Here is a 16530-nt window from a genome sequence, read left to right as displayed (position 1 = left end):
TGTGGAAAAAGTCAAGGGGTCTGAATACTTTCCGAAGGCACAGTATACCGCTCATAAAAAATATTCATGTGAGTAGATAGCTGATTGGCCAGCTCAACCAATGAGGCAGGATGACATCATCCAAATAAAAAGGATGATAATATTACGGTGGAAAAATAAATAACTTTTTTAAATGGTCTTTTGGAGATACAAGTTTGAGGTGAGTTTTTCTAAGTGTTTTTTCTCCAATTTATGCTTTGGCCACAAACATGAGAATAAGACAAGTTAACAACATTATGAGATTTTCACTCTACAGTTACTTTAAATCCACTGTTATTCCATGCGTAAGTCTTACTGATAGTGTTTTTTTTCTGTATGAAAAATGTGCTTTTACAATACAGCAACAAAAAGCACACATAATGAAAGGGTGTGATGGCAGGCAGTACAACATGAGGATAAATGGACGGAAAGGATTGTGTCAATACTGGAATGAAGTGGGTAAAGGAGAGTTGAAAGCAACCATAACATCACAGAAATATTTCAAACGGAGGACTATGTCGGGCAGCACAACATGATGAGAAATGGAAGGAAAGTGTGAAAAGAAAGATAGAATGAATGGATATGGTGTGTCAATACTGGAAAGAGGAGGGTAAAACGAGAAATTGTTGGAGAAAGTGAAGCAACTATTAAATTACAACAAAGACAAACAAACATAAATGTTTGGGACAAAAATAGAGGACATAAAAACACTCCATCCAAAAACAAACATATCAAATAAACCACACACTGACAAGACTTAAAATACATACTTTCTGGTAAGAGAAAACTAACATTAAGCCACACACAAAGCAAACACGGTACTGTAGTAATCACACGGAACACACAAGGAAAAGCAGGAAGAAAGGCTGGATGAGGACAATGTGAACATTCATTTAGCAAACAAGCAAAAGCTCCCATTCATGAGCAATTTTTAGGGGAATTAAAACGTGGATTATATTATTTAAGCAAAATAAACACTACTTCAATGTCATACATTGATTGAAGCAAAATCAATATGACCTTCCCTGAATTACACATTTTTGTGATTTTACTTGTTCATTTTTCATACTGAATGGAATGGGCTACAAAAGTATTTCATTTAATAGACATTAAATTACTATTTAATTCCAAATTATTTTCAAACAATCTAATACAGTATATACAGTGAGAGTAGGAGAGAGCCGGGATGAAAGTAACACGGCCATTTTCTCAGATAACACAGAAGCTAAAATGAGGTGAAATCAACACGTTCTTAATGCAGAGGACGTGCTCCCTGCAAATAAAACTGCCCAGTCCGACCATGTTTCCTCAAGTTATCAACAAAAAGTGGTTTTGAACAATGTAAGTTAAAAAACATTTGACATCAATAGAATTATGCCTTAATCAATTGACTTGATGGTCAGCTTCTCACATAAGATTTTTATCGACGGGTTTCTGGTTAAAAATAAATATATTTATGACTCTGGGGTTCAATTGCCTCTTGCCAAGCCATTGAAATGTGATAAGCATATTGAGTTTACCCTTTGTGAAGAGAATAAAAACAATCATTTTATCAAGACACGAGGAGTGCGCATGACAAGGACATCTGGAACGCACCTGATTGGTTGCTCACCATCCATCAGCCAGTGCACCTTGTCAAGCTTGCCCTCCGCCACACACTCCAGGTGGATTAAATGATGCATAATATAGCTATTATATGATCCATTGTAGTCCGATTTAATATTGTAAAGCAAAATACTGTGTTTGTGCAACATTGCGATGTCGACGCATGGTACATTTTCATACATTTCAAACCTAGAGCATCAATTATTAAAATCGATACAAACATTAAATTATGGCTGATAGTACATTTGTTGAAAGGAAGAGCATTACAAACCAGAAACATGTTGATAAGAAAGATTGTGTTCCTCCCGCCCTGCCGGCAGGTATAAAAGTAATGCTTGCGGTAGTTCAGTTCGGTGTCTATTTAATTTAAACTTACATACCCTAGAAATCAAATTACAATTGCTAATGCTAGAGGACATATATAAGTTGTTTGTAATAAGATATGGTGTCTCTAGGTCTATCGAACTCTGAGTAATTTGGAAAAAAACTGTTACTTTTGTCCCCTACTCTCCTTTTTTCCTACCGGGGGCTCCTGTCATGAACGCGGGCAGCTGCTTCTCCTGTGTGGGTGTTGCAGAGCCATCTTGGGTGTATCCCATCTTCATGATGCGCAGCTCCACTTTGAGAGGTCCAGCCTCCTGGATGGTGGTCTCCACAGGCATCCCCTGGGCCGTGAACATCTCCTGAAAGTGCAGCGACGCCACCTGGGCCTCAGACCGCGTGTCAAAGCGGATGTAGAGGTAGCGCTCGTCCTCACGGTACGATTTGGGCTCGGGGGCCTTCAGCTCAGCCTCGTCGTCACAGCTGACGAACGACTCCTCCTCCGACGTGGCCGGCAGCCGTGTGCGGAGGAGGCGGCGCAGCCGTTTGCTGGCCTGCCTCAAAGACTCGTCCATCTCGCTTTCTGCAGACGAGCTCTCCGCCTCGCTGTCGGCGCTGTAGCCCATGGTCAGGGGCCTCCTTCCAGATGCCTCCCGTGCCGAACCTACTGTCACCTTGCCGCTGTGGATGGTCACGCCGAACTTGTTGGTGACCTCACATGTGTAGATGCCCGTGTCCTTGGTGGTAACGGCGGTGATTACCAGAGAGCAGGTGCCATCGTTGTAGATGTCGATGTGGTGGTGTTTGCTGTCCACAAGGGGCTCGCCGTCCTTCAGCCAGCGCACCTTGTCGGGCTTTCCCTCAACCACACACTCCAGGTGGATGGTGCCATTGGGCTCCTTGGTCTGGTCCTTGAAGACATCCTTGAAGACTGGACACATGTCCTTGCAGGACTTGTAGCCCTTGAACGCAGCCTGGATCTTGACAGCAGCATCCAGCAGCCCCTTTTCTTCATCCTCCTCATTTCCACACCCAGTGATCTCTGTGGTCTGTGCTGTGATCTGCTGTCCCGAAGATGAGGTCTGTAGGACTGTGGTCTGTTGCACTGAGGTCTGTGCATAGAACTTCTCAGTTGAGATGGACTCTGTCTGGTCAGATGCAGAGGGGGAAGACTTGCTGCTCTTCTTCAGGTAGGACACCAGCGTTGGAACCCTGGACTCATCCTCAGAACTGGTGTGTAGATTGGTATCCAACTCCTTCTTCTTTGTGATGATGACAGGCTCCACAACCTTCTCCTTTTCGTTCACCTTCTCTGGGGCTTTCTTCTCCTTGACTAGCTCCTTGGGTATTTTGGGCTCCTTGTCGTCCTCATCAGGCAGCTCAGAGATTGAGTCGAGGGTGGGCTCTCGGCTCATGCGGCGTTTCTTGGCCAGGGCCTCCCACAGCGCATGGACATCACCCTCGGAGGCAGCCTCAGGAGGCAGGCTGGGCTGGGCCCCCTCCAACTTAACCCCATCTCCACCTACAACCAGGGCACAATGGAATGTTTTATGCAGCAAACTGACACCTGTAACATCTATAGTATAGCAGCCCCAAAACACACACACACACGTAAGAACTTCATCTATGTTGATCATGTAGTGGTAAATAACTGTGGGACTAGAATTTTTGTTTCTGATAGGAGAAGTGTCCACACCACACATCTTTTTCAGGAATGAGCTCACCATCACTATCTGCTAGAACTAGCTAACCAACTTACCTTAACTTGCCCCTCAAATAACAAACACCTCTCCACCAAGATTCCAGTTTGGTTTGAGGAAAATAGCATACAAGTTTCACAATAAATATATGTCAGCAGATGGAAATACCAAGTTGCATGGTATAATATTCTGTCTTGTTTGGGAGTCTGTACCTGTTGGTAAATTGAGATTAATGGAGCTTTCTGCCTCTTCTGAGGCCACACAGGTGTACACGCCCTGGTCAGCAGACTCAAAGTCTTTGATCAGCAGCACTTGTGTCTTGCCCTCGATGGTGACCTGGTATTTGACCCCAAACTCCAGCTCCTTGTTGTCTCTGAGCCAGGTGACCGAGCTGCCCTCAGCAGAGAGCTGGCACTCTACACGGGCCATCTTACCCTCCTGCAAGCCTGGACAGGCCAACTGCTGGGTCACTGTGATCGGAGCCTCTGTGGAACAAAACAATTGAATGATTGATCATTTTTTTCCCCAATAAATGGGACACTACATACACAATTCATGCCAATGTAAAATGTATTGCACTCACCTGAGTTGTATGCAAATGATGTAACTAACACATACATTATCTAGGACTAGGTTATAAGTATATTGTTCAACATGCTGGGCTTGAGACAGAGCCATACAGACATATAATTGTTCTGCTCAGGTTTGAGCGCATCATATAGCCAACTCACCCAGCTGAACGGTCTGAGGCAGCTGGACTGGTTCTCCAGTCCCAGCTCTGTTGATGGCTGCCACCCTGAACCTGTAGCCGCTCCCGGGGATGAGGTTATCCACAGAGAACTCTGTGTTACACACAGGCTCTGCATGGCACGGAAGCCAGAGGGCGCTGTCCGCCAGCCTCATCTCCACCCTGTAACCCAGAATGGGGCTGCCTCCATCGCTGAGAGGTGTGAACCAGGACAGGGTCACCCCCTGTTTATGCTTACTGACCAGCTCTGGGTCCTCCGGGGGGTCTGGAAAGGCTATATAAGGAGGGAGAATGGGTCAGTGGTGGGTTTGAAGAGTGATGAATAGGAGAAAGAGAGGGGAATGGACCTGAAAATATTACATTTCGCTTCCCTGGAGAAAGCTACAGTCCGGTCCAAAATTATTGGCGCCCTTGATAAAGATGAGCAAAAAAGACTGTATAAATATAAATAATTCAATTCTGAGCTATATTGTATGCTCAAAAAAAAATACAATATTTACAGTGCATTCGGAAAGTATTCAGACCACTTGACTTTTCCCATATTTTGTCATGTTACAGCCTTATTCTAAAATGGATTAAATAAAAAATGTCCTCATCAATCTACACATAATAAAAATAAAAACAGAAATCCCTTATTTACATACGTGTTCAGACCCTTTGCTATGAGACTCGAAATTGAGCTCAGGTGCATCCTGTTCCCATTGATCCTGCTTGATGTTTATACAACTTAATTGGAGTCCACCTGTGGTAAATTCTATTGATTGGGCATAGAAAAGGTACTCACCTGTCTATATAAGGTCCCACAGTTGACCGTGCATGTCATAGCAAAAACCAAGCCATGCGGTCGAAGGGATTGTCCGTAGAGCTCCGAGACAGAATTGTGTCGAGGCACAGATCTGGGAAAGGGTACCAAAATAATTCTGCAGCTTTGAAATTCCCCAAGAACACAGTGGCCTCGATCATTATTAAAGGGAAGAAGTTTGGAACCCACAAAGACTCTTCCTAGAGCTAGCCGCTCCACCAAACTGAGCAATTGGGAATCAAGAGCCTTGGTCAGAGAGGTGACCAAAAACCTGATGGTCACTCTGACAGAGCACTAGAGTCCCTCTATGGAGATGGGAGAATCTTCCAGAAGGACAACTATCTCTGCAGCACTCCACCAATCAGGCCTTTATGGTAGAGTGGCCAGACAGAAGGCACTCCTCATTAAAATGCACATGACAGCCCGCTTGGAGTTTGCCATAAGGCACCTAAAAGACAAGATTCTCTGGTCTGATGAAACCAAAATGGAACTCTTTAGCCTATATGCCAAACATTACATCTGGAGGAAACCTGGCACCATCCTTAAAGTGAAGCATTGTGGTGGCAGCATCATGCTGTAGGGATGTTTTTCAGTGGCAGAGATACTAGTCAGGATCGAATGAAAGATGAACGGAGCAAAGTACAGAGAGATCCTTGATGAAAACAAGCTCCAGAGTGCTCAGGACCTCAGACTGTGGCAACAAGACAACGACTCTAAGCACACAGCCAAGACAATGCAGGAGTGGCTTTGGGACAAGTCTCTGAATGTCCTTGAGTGGCCCAGCCAGAGCCCGGACTTGAACCCAATCAAACATCTCTGGAGAGACTTGAAAACAGATATGCAGTGACACTCCCATCCAAATTGACAGAGCTTGAGAGGATCTTCAGAGAAGAATGGGAGAAACTCCCCAAATACAGGTGTGCAACGCTTGTAGCGTCATACCCAAGAAGACTTGAAGCTGTAATAGCTTTCAAAGGTGGCTAAACAAAGTACTGAGTAAAGAGTCAGAGTTTTTAAAGTTATTTTTTGTAAACATTTCTAAAAACCTGTTTTGGTTTTGTCATTATGGGGTATTGTGTGTAGATTGATGAAAATTTAAATAAGAATAAGGATGTAACGTAACAAAATGTGGAAAAAGTCAAGGGTCCTGAATACCTTCCTAAAGCACTGTAATACTAATACAATTGCTCGGAAATATATATATTTTTAACAAACACCCCTAAAGATTTTATAAATAAAATGAAACCATTCAACTTTTTAAGTTAATCTCAGTTTAAGGAACTATATTGTGGCTTCTTGTTTCACTGGGGGTATAAAAATGAGTTGACAGGCATGTAAAATTCCTTTGTCATTCATCAGCATGGGAAAAGGCAAAGAGCTCACAAATGAAGAGACAAATGGTTGCTGACCTTCACAAATCAGGCAATAGGTACAAAAAATTTGCAAACATAATAAATATACCACTTACCACCATTAGGGCAACAATTAAGAAGTTTAAAACCACTGGAACAGTGGTACATTTGTCTGGTATTGGACGCAGGTGTTATCTAGTCCGAACACACAGTGAGGAAGATCAGCTTTAATATTGCAGATAGATTATGGGTTCTTTGCGGGCGGCAGGTAGCCTAGTGGTTCGAGCATTGGCCCAGTAACCACAAGGTTGTTAGATCAAATCCCTGAGCTGACAAGGTAAACAAATGTGTCGTTCTGCCCCTGAACAAGGCAGTTAACCCACTGTTTCTAGTCTGTCATTGTAAATAAGATTTTTTTCTTAACTGACTTGCTAGTTAAATACAGTTACAATACATTAAAAAAAAAATATATGTAATTGTAGGCATAATTTCCAATCCCCCACATATTTGGGGGAAACAATACTTAGACTTCTGCTTCCAGTTTATACATACTATATACATTTTATAGACACAGTATAATTTACACTAGTTATCTCCTTTTATTTGTTTTTAGTCCCCCTTTGAGCTACCCTCAACCCCTCCCCTTATCTCTGAAAACCATCCAGTTTCCTAATTGCCTGAATCAAATTCTGAATCATTCTCGTAGTTTCAACAGATTGTAAATGAAAGATGACATTTTTTTACTCAGAGTATTATTATATTATTGATCGATTGACTATTTCTTTTCAAGTCACCCAACAGTGCTATTTACAGAGTTATACTCCAGGAATATTTTGCATTTCTTCAGTCATTCCTGAACCTGTGGCCAAAAAAACAAGCTACATATGGGCAGAACCAAAACAAGGGATCTAATGATTCTGTCTCTTCACAGCAACATCTGCAGAGCGAGAATTGTTGTATCCGCCATGTACACAACATTCTATAAGCTGGAAGAATCCTATGCATCAGAGGTAACTCTGAGTCCTCCTTTCCTGTGGCGGTCCTCATGAGAGCCAGTTTCATCACAGCGCTTGATGGTTTTTTGCGAATGCACTTGAAGAAACTTTCAAAGTTCTTGAAATGTTCAACATTGACTGACTTTCACATCTTAAAGTAATGATGGACTGTCATTTCTCTTTGCTTATTTGAGCTCTTCTTTCCATAATATGGACTTGGTCTTTTACAAAATAGGGCTATCTACTGTATACCACTCCACCTTGTCACAACACAACTGATTGACTCAAACGGTTTAGGAGTGAAAGAAATACGACAAATTAACTTTTAACAAGGCACACCTGTTAACTGAAATGCATTCCAGCATTCCGCTGTTTGAAAGAATGGCAGGAGTGTGCAAAGCTGTCATCAAGGCAAAGTGGCTACTTTGAATAATCTGACATTTACAATATATTTAGATTTGTTAAACACTTTTCAGGTTACTACAAAATTCCATATGTGTGATTTCATAGCTCTGATGTCTTCACTATTATTCTACAATGTCGAAAATAGTCAAAATAAAGAAATACCCTTGAATGAGTAGGTGTGTCCAAACTTTTGACTGGTACTGTAATTAGGCCAGTTTAATTTTGTCTGGCTTGCCGTTTCAAATAAAGTTGACATGTTTTAGTTCATATAATTTCAAAACAAAGTTGTTCGGTGTAGGCAGAGCAATAAGTAAATAGGTAAACTGGGATATTAATAAATAATTAACCAGGGTGATTTTTCCACAAATAGACAGGCATTTATCTTTCCATGGTAGCAAGATCTTACGTATTTTTGCAAACTTTCTATTCAAATGCATTGTAGTGAGACCACACACTTACTGATGACAGTGAGCTTGGCCATGGAAATGGCGTCCCTGGCAGCAAAGGTGATCTCCTGTGGTGGCATGGCTGGGGCCTGTCTCAGCACCAGTTGGTAGAAGCAACCGTCAGCCTGCATGGCCCAGGTGTTATCATTCTTTAGCTCGGCTCCGTTAGAGTACCAGGCTACCTCCGCCTCAGGCACAGGCTCGGTCAGCACGCATCTGAACTCTACTTTCTCTCCCACCACAGCTACCTTATCCTCCAGACCGCTCACCACATCCAGCTGCCAGCCTACGCACACAAAAGCCACTTCATATCATATATGGCAGTTCTTCCTTATTTTCAGCTGTAGTATGTCACTGTATATTTCACCGTAAGACCAGGCCTTCGCAAAAACAATAACTAACTTACTGACAAACAAACAAACAAACCTTTGACGTTGAGCATGGCGGAGGTCGCTGCGGTGCCCGCCTGGAAGGTCACTTTGCAGTTGTCCCCGACGTGCAGGTCCTTTAGCAGCAGCAGGTGGCGGCGGCCACTCTCGAAGGACACAATCTCAGTGGTTGGCGAATCCTTCACCGGCTTGCCGTCAATGAGCCAGCAGCTGTCTTTGATCTCGCAACGAGAGATCGAGCACTCGAACAGGGCCTCGCCGCCGTCGATGGTGTCCATGTTCTCCAGGCCCTGGATGATTTCAATGGGTTTGGCTATAGGGGAGAAGAGGAGAGCAGGGTTTACTGTAAGATAACGGCTTTATCTGAGAGGGGAGAATGTGTCATAAAACAAGCCTTTCCCCCACTGTTGGTGGGGATTTTCTGTTCACGGTGGCCTATAGGACAAGTGGATTTTTATTGCTAGACACTTGCTACTATTCAAGCTGAAACTCACAATGAAAACCTGCAAAAACTGCATGAAATGGGGAGGGTAGCTAGGTGCTCTTTCCTAAGAGAAGAGAAGCTCACCTTCCACCTCCAGGGACGCGACCACGCAGGTCCCCTCTGCCTCACAGGAGTATGTCCCCCTGTCCTCAGTGGACACGTGGCTAATGTACAAGCGAGCCACGGTCCAGTCCTGCTCCACTACCACCCTCCTGCCGTCAGGCTGCAACGGCCGCCCGTTTCTTTTCCACTGGGCCTGGACCGGCCGGGAGTACTGGCAGATGAACTCAGCCGGCTGGTCCTCAGCCACACGGAGGTCCTGCATCTCGCTCACCACCTCTACTGTGGGTTCTGAGAGTGGGGGCAGTGGTCAAGGGTCATATGACAAGGTCATCATGACTGACATGCACTCTCTCCACATGGCGAAGAACGACACCTGGGCTTTATAAACACTCCAGTACACCTTGGAGTAATTTGGTTTATTTTACTTTTAATTGAATTAACTTTATTTATCCCCAGTGGGGAAATTGTATACATTATAGATTTACTGGTGGTATCAGAGGTGGCTTAGTATTTTAGTAATGTGCATAGAGTTGCCTTGATCCACAGTACATCTTATGGATGCAGCACTCAGAGCCCAAATACAGTATGTACCTAGATACAGAATGTGAATGTTTACACTGTGACAGTTGTTTTTGCAACTCCAAACTGAAGGGGGAGTGAAAAGCCTAAATGTCTCAAGAGGCAGAGGGAGTTGGACACAACTCCTGCACACTAACCAACCAATGAGAAAGGGGAAATATGCCAATGGGTTGCTAGAGATGCAATACAGAGCAAAGGCAGGAAGGGTTAGAGAGTTTTAGTTTTAGGCAGGCTAGGGGCGGTGCCTTGCAGGGTAGAAGTGAGGCTGAGAGTAATTAAGGGAATGTGGCCGGCCAGGGTGGATGGGTGAAGCAGCACTGCCCAACTACTGCTGCTTCTCTTCTGACCTGTTTGTTTACAGGTCAAATCTCTCCTACTGTAGCCACAGAACTACAAAGTCAAAGCCAAGCTCAGTTAAAATACTCTGTGTGACACGTTGTCTTTTATTATTTTTGAACTACCCGTGTGCACACATGACTTCTTAGCAGCAATCATACATCACACATACGGCCACAAAATGACTAAAACGACATCATATGCAATCTATTTCAATGTAAATATACTACAGTAGGCAGATAAGATTTTAATAATTCTGAATAATATTATAGTGGATGCTTGCTAGAACTGTACATTATGACTAAAATATACTGAACAAAAATATAACATATAATAATTTCAAAGATTTTACTGAGTTACAGTTCATATAGGAAATCAGTCAATTTAAATCAATTCATTAGGCCCTAATCTATTGATTTCACATGACTGGGCAGGGGCGCAGCCATGGGTGGGCCTAAGGGGGCATAGGCCCACCCACTGAGGAGCCAGGCCGAGCTGATCAGAATGAGTTTTTCCCCACAAAAAGGCTTTATTATAGATAGAAATCCCAGGGGTGAAGAAGCCGGATGTGGAGGTCCTGGGCTGGTGTGGTTACACGTGGTCTGAGGTTGTGAGGCCGGTTGGACTTACTGCCAAATTCTCTAAAACAACATTGGAGGTGGCTTGAACACTGAATTCTCTGGCAACAGCTCTGGTGGACATTCCTGCAGTCAACATGCTAACTGCATGCTCCCTCAAAACTTCAGACATCTGGGTCATTGTGTTGGGTAACAAAACTAGACATTTTAGAGTGGACTTTATTTCACCCAGCACAAGGTGCACCTGTGTAATGATCATGTTGTTTAATCACCTTCTTGATATGCCACACCTGTCAGGTGGATGGATTATCATGGCAAAGGAGAAATGCTCACCAACAGGGATATAAACTCGTTTGAGTACAAAGTTTGAGAGAAATAAACTTTGTGCTTATGGAACATTTCTGGGATCTTTTCTTTCAGCTCATGAAACATGGAACCAACACTTCATATGCTGCATTTATATTTTTGTCCACCAGTCCTACTCTATTCCGATTACTGTAGATACTGTGTATCTGTAAACCACAACTGTTAGGTACCATTTGCCATTATTAGCTAAAAGTATAGCTACACAATTGAACTAAGGGTGTGAATCCTCATTGACTAGCATAGCTCTTGCTGCATATCACTAAGAAACTGGTGGAAACCTCATCTAGTGCTGTACCATCCGGTATGTTTTGGTCCCATCAAAAGTACACAGCATGAAAACTCTCATTCTAATTCTATTAGTGAAATGACTCAAATGTATGCTCCTGCATGGAAGCATGCATGGATGAGGAACAAAAAGTAATTAGCTACTGATCTAGTCATTCCCACTACTGAGGAGTTTTGAACTATTTTGAGAACACCTACATGAAACTGGACAAAACATTAGCCTTGGACAAAACGTGTGAAAAGAGTAGACATTTTTAGTGTACAACCAATGTGGTTTCCTAATAGCTGTAATTAATCGAAATTGCTCTGGTGGTCACTCTGAAAATGATATAAATATCAGAATTTAAAATGGCATCTAATCACAATTTTCAGTGGGTATTTTTTTTTTTATAGAGGGAAAGGTATACCAAAAGTATAACAAAAATAATTCATTGACAGTCCCCCAGTGTGTGCGTATAATGAGCATTGATGCTTTGCGATAATAAAGATTACTTCGACCTTGACCTGTCTCATTCCTCATTTAAACTTGGACTTTAAGTAGGCAAGCATTCTTACACACTTCATTGTGTTATTTATTCCCAACACATTCCATGATACAATCTATAGTTTATTCAGCTGATGTGACATAATGCGCGAAAAATGCCAATGGGATTTATGCCACAAATGCTTAAATGTTAGCATGTGGAAACGGTGCCAGGGAAACTAAACCAAAGCATGGATTACTGTTATACCATATCATACCATGCTTATAGGCTAAGGAAACCAACGTGTCACTTTGTAATTTGGTGAACTATCCCTTTAACCATATGTATTCCATCAAGACTGGAAACTTCAAAATGGCATCCTACAACTGATCATCTTTAACTTGCTGACGTGACATACAGTACACTTGTTGAAACCACCACGACTATCTAAAACCGTTAGGAATGAATTCCTTCATCCTTGAGAAAAGAAAAGACCAGACCATACAGAAATGAACCCTCTCAGAGAGAGACGGTGTAGTGACATTATACCTTGCACTGCCACTAATGCTGTGGTGAGCTGGTCTCCAGCATCACAGGTGTAGTAGCCGTTGTCCTCTGGCTCCAGGTTGCGAATGTGGAGCTCCTGAACGCAGCCCTCCTGCCTCATCTCGTACTTCTTACCAGCCTGGAGGACTGCGCCTCCTTTCCTCCACTCCACGTGAGTGCCCGCCTTGGAGAGCTCACAGTGCAGAGTGATATCATCACCCTCCTGGGCTTCCTGGTTCTTCAGCTCCTTCTGAAAGAATGCCGGGGCACCTGGTGGAAGTAAGAGACATGACATATGCGTTGGACAGAGGACGTAAAATAGTGTAGGTGACAGTGGCCGACGTGGACAGGGGAGTAAGATGGCTCTGTTAGTGTATGTTGATGGAAGACTGGGTGCATGGTAGTTTGTAGAGGGCAAAACAGTCAAGAAGAGTATTGTGGGGGAACTCATCCTGAGTTTATCTTGATCCAGAGCATTCACTGTGAGGATTGGGCTGGTAACTAATTTGTGGTATTAGATGCAGTGTAGAAGGTCCAGACTTTTATAGTGCCGGCACCATTCTTTACCTTCCACAATCAAGGTGACGGTGCACTGTGCATCCCCGGTATCGCAGCAGTAAGTTCCAGAGTCCTCCATCTCCAGGTTGTGGATGCGCAGCTGCAGGAGAGCTCCATTCTTCCGCAGGTCGTACTTGAGTCCTGCTTTGATGGCCACATCATTCCTGCTCCAGGTGATGGTGGCCGTGGGGTCGGAGACAGTGCAGGACAGGGTGACTGTCTCGCCCTCCAAGGCCACTGTATCGTGAGGCTTCTCAAGGATTAAGGCTGTAGATATGGGAAATCCCAAGCTAAGTACAGTGTAATGCACTTTGAGTGTCAAGAGTCATAGGTCAAACTTGTATGGTTTTTATATGTGCAGTATTTAATGTGTCTCTTTTTCCACAGGTCTACAATCTCTTTTATGTACTTACAGTAGCATGCCAATGATAACCACAAAGACTATGTCCATTAGGCATGCATCACTTCACTGATAGTCAGCAAAGTGATATGTTAATATCAGCGACAAACGTCTTGTTGTCAACTTCATTTTATAGTATCTTTGAAGACAGATATGCTATAAAAAGAAAAGCCAGGAGGATGACCAACACACGTCTAAAGAAAGGCTAGGATGGAATGGATGACGCCGCACAGCAGAGGAACAAAGAGTGTTCTAACGTGCCAAGACAAAGCTGTTTGATGGAAGACAGAGATGGAGAGATGGAGATGGGTGAGGACTAGGAGGCCATCTTCAACATCTCCGTTAACGTCTCTGTTACCTTTGGGCTTCTCTTCCACCAGTAGGCAAGCAACGGTCTTCTCCTCGCCCACCACAAACGCCACGTCCCCTGATTCATCGGGGGTGACCATCTGTAGTGTCAGCCGGTGTACCCGGCCCTGGCAGGCCATCTGGTTCAGGTCGTTGTTCTGGAGGAGGTTATCGCCCAGCCACCACTCTCCGTTGGTCACGCCCTCCTGGGACAACTCACACGCAAAGACAGCATCCTGCCCGGTGGTCACTGTGATGTCGTGCAGCTCCCGAGTGATGCGCACAGACTCTGGAGGTGAATGAATGTGATGACGGGGGAGTGAGAGATCTAAAGGTTCCCAGGGTCAGGGTTTCCCAGGGGATTCATTAAGGTGAAACACTCAGGCATTAGAGCACCACCATTGGTATCCTGATTTAAAAGTGAGATCGAAAGAGGATGGACAATTGCACTCCGGGAGACACCAGTTCCTGGAGTTTGCTGAGGTTATTTATGTCTACTCAATGTTTAGGATTCTTTCTCAATTAAAGAGTACAATATTACACAAAAACACATTTTCACTTCCTATGTGATGGCTATCGTGTATGAAGGTAGACATAAGTACAAAAAATTATCTCTGACAAAATACATAGTATAGGTCTGAATATGACAACAAAACCAAAACAAACTGCATACTGCAGTCCCCAACATGGCAAATAGATTGCGGTTCAAATGTAAAAACACATTGATTATGAAACCTATATTTCATGATCAACTACAATGTTATTGTTGCCCCTGTGAAATAATAGATAACGTGCTTACTCACAGATTACCCTTAAAAAACGGGTTACAACAAGTTTGGCGACAACAATATCTAAGTAAAAGAACATTAAGAAGGACGTTCTTAGTATGTCGGCACACAGAATGAAAGCAGTGGATAATGTAGAGTGACAGCAAACCAGTAACGACAGACATGAATACAGCCACGTTTCATTACCTTTGACTGTCAGGGTGGCTGTGCTCTGCTTATCCCCGGCATCGCAGGTGTACTCTCCAGCATCTTCAACCTTTAACTTGTGAACCATCAGGATGTAGGTAGAACCTGTGTGCTCCATGGAATACTTCTCCCCCTGGGTGAGGAGCACGGAGCCCCTTCTCCAGGTCACCTTGCCATCAGCACTGATCTCACAGGTCAGGGAAACACTGCCTCCCTCCACTGCTTCCTGGCTCTCCAGCTCCTTCTTGAACACCACAGGGGCCCCTGCCCGGGAAACAGCAAGATGGATACAGACCGCCACAAGGTTAGGATGGATGGAGACGTTAACCTGTTTCGTGAGTGGACACGGACGGGACGGACATTCAAGCACCTCCAATATCTTGAAAGGAAACATTCAATACAACATTTAAAAGCATTTGCTAGGAAAAACGTTTATCCACTATAGGTTTCAAATAGCATAGGTCTCAAAGGACAAAAACAGGGAGATTTCTTGTTTCTTGCTATTTTGTAATGTGAGTGAAATTAACAAGTGGCCTACCAATGGCATGCACTGCTATACCAATCGATGTCCACAACAAGATGACCATGAATTGAGAGATTCAGAATGGGTTGCTAGATCAAATCCCCGAGCTGACAAGGTGAAAATGTGTCGTTCTGCCCCTGAACAAGGCAGTTAACCCACCAATCTGAGGCAGTCATCGCAAATAAGAATTTGATCTTAACTGACTTTCCTCGTTAAATAAAGGTTAAATAAAAAATGGTTAGGCCTTGTAAAGGTGAGTGATTAGGAGACATACATGATATAACCCCTTACCTCAGACTTGATAGTATAAGTGCCCTTTACTTTCATTTAATGGGTATAAGCAACTCTTACCTCGGACAGTCAGGCTGTAAAATGAGTTTGGAATGGACTCTGGGTATTGAGGTAAAATGGTTAGGTCTAGTAAAGGTGAGTGATAAAGAGACTCATATTATACATATATTATATAACAGCTTACCTCAGACTATACAGTATATGTACCCTTTACCTTGGAAAGGTCAGGCTATAAAACGGGTGTGGAATGGACAAAAGGGATCCAGGTATCGGGTACAATGGGAGAGGATAAGAGGTGATCAACAGACTTGTACCCCTTACCTCGTAAAGTCAGGTCATACAATGAATTCGGAATGGCTCCAAGTATTGGGAAAGAATGGAAAAGGGTTTGTACTGATCAGTAGACTCATACTGTACACTAGTCTATATATAGTATTATAACCCCTTACCTTAGACTATATAAAGTTACCATTTACATAAGATGATATACAATTGAAGTCGGAGGTTTACATGCAATTACATTTAAACTCAGTTTTTCACAATTCCTGACATTTAATCCAAGTAAAAATGATCTGTCTTAGGTTAGTTAGGATCACCACTTTATTTTAAGAATGTGAAATGTCAGAATAATAGTAGAGAGAATGATATATTTCAGCTTTTATTTCTTTCATCACATTCCCAGTGGGTCAGAAGTTTACATGCACTCAATTAGTATTTGGTAGCATTGCTTTTAAATTGTTTAACTTGGGTCAACGTTTTGGGTAGCCTTCCACAAGCGTGCCACAATATGTTGGGCGAATTTTGGCCCATTCCTCCTGACAGAGCTGGTGTAACTGAGTCAGGTTTGTAGACCTCCTTGCTCGCACACGCTTTGTCAGCACACACATTTTCTGTAGGATTGAGGTCAGGGCTTTGTGATGGCCACTCAATACCTTGACTTTGTTGACCTTAAGC

General features: G+C 43.3%; 1 protein-coding gene across 1 annotated transcript in view; it reads right to left on the bottom strand.

Moving 5' to 3' along the window:
• The window catches only part of LOC135558252 (obscurin-like), a 97276-nt gene that overhangs the window by 20044 nt on the left and 60702 nt on the right, over positions 1 to 16530 (bottom strand). The window contains exons 43-52 of the mRNA XM_064991973.1: positions 14763 to 15026; positions 13799 to 14077; positions 13050 to 13307; positions 12486 to 12752; positions 9350 to 9616; positions 8819 to 9094; positions 8406 to 8678; positions 4376 to 4666; positions 3857 to 4129; positions 2147 to 3466 (exon numbers count right to left, since the gene is read on the bottom strand). Of these exons, the coding sequence (XP_064848045.1) occupies positions 2147 to 3466; positions 3857 to 4129; positions 4376 to 4666; positions 8406 to 8678; positions 8819 to 9094; positions 9350 to 9616; positions 12486 to 12752; positions 13050 to 13307; positions 13799 to 14077; positions 14763 to 15026 (3768 nt within the window). The remainder of the gene's footprint in view (positions 1 to 2146; positions 3467 to 3856; positions 4130 to 4375; positions 4667 to 8405; positions 8679 to 8818; positions 9095 to 9349; positions 9617 to 12485; positions 12753 to 13049; positions 13308 to 13798; positions 14078 to 14762; positions 15027 to 16530) is intronic.

The sequence above is a fragment of the Oncorhynchus masou genome, chromosome 17 (genome assembly GCF_036934945.1).
Source record: "Oncorhynchus masou masou isolate Uvic2021 chromosome 17, UVic_Omas_1.1, whole genome shotgun sequence".
Lineage (NCBI taxonomy): Eukaryota > Metazoa > Chordata > Actinopteri > Salmoniformes > Salmonidae > Oncorhynchus > Oncorhynchus masou.
Note: the sequence above shows the minus strand (reverse complement) of the source record. Positions and strands in the feature narration are given on the sequence as shown.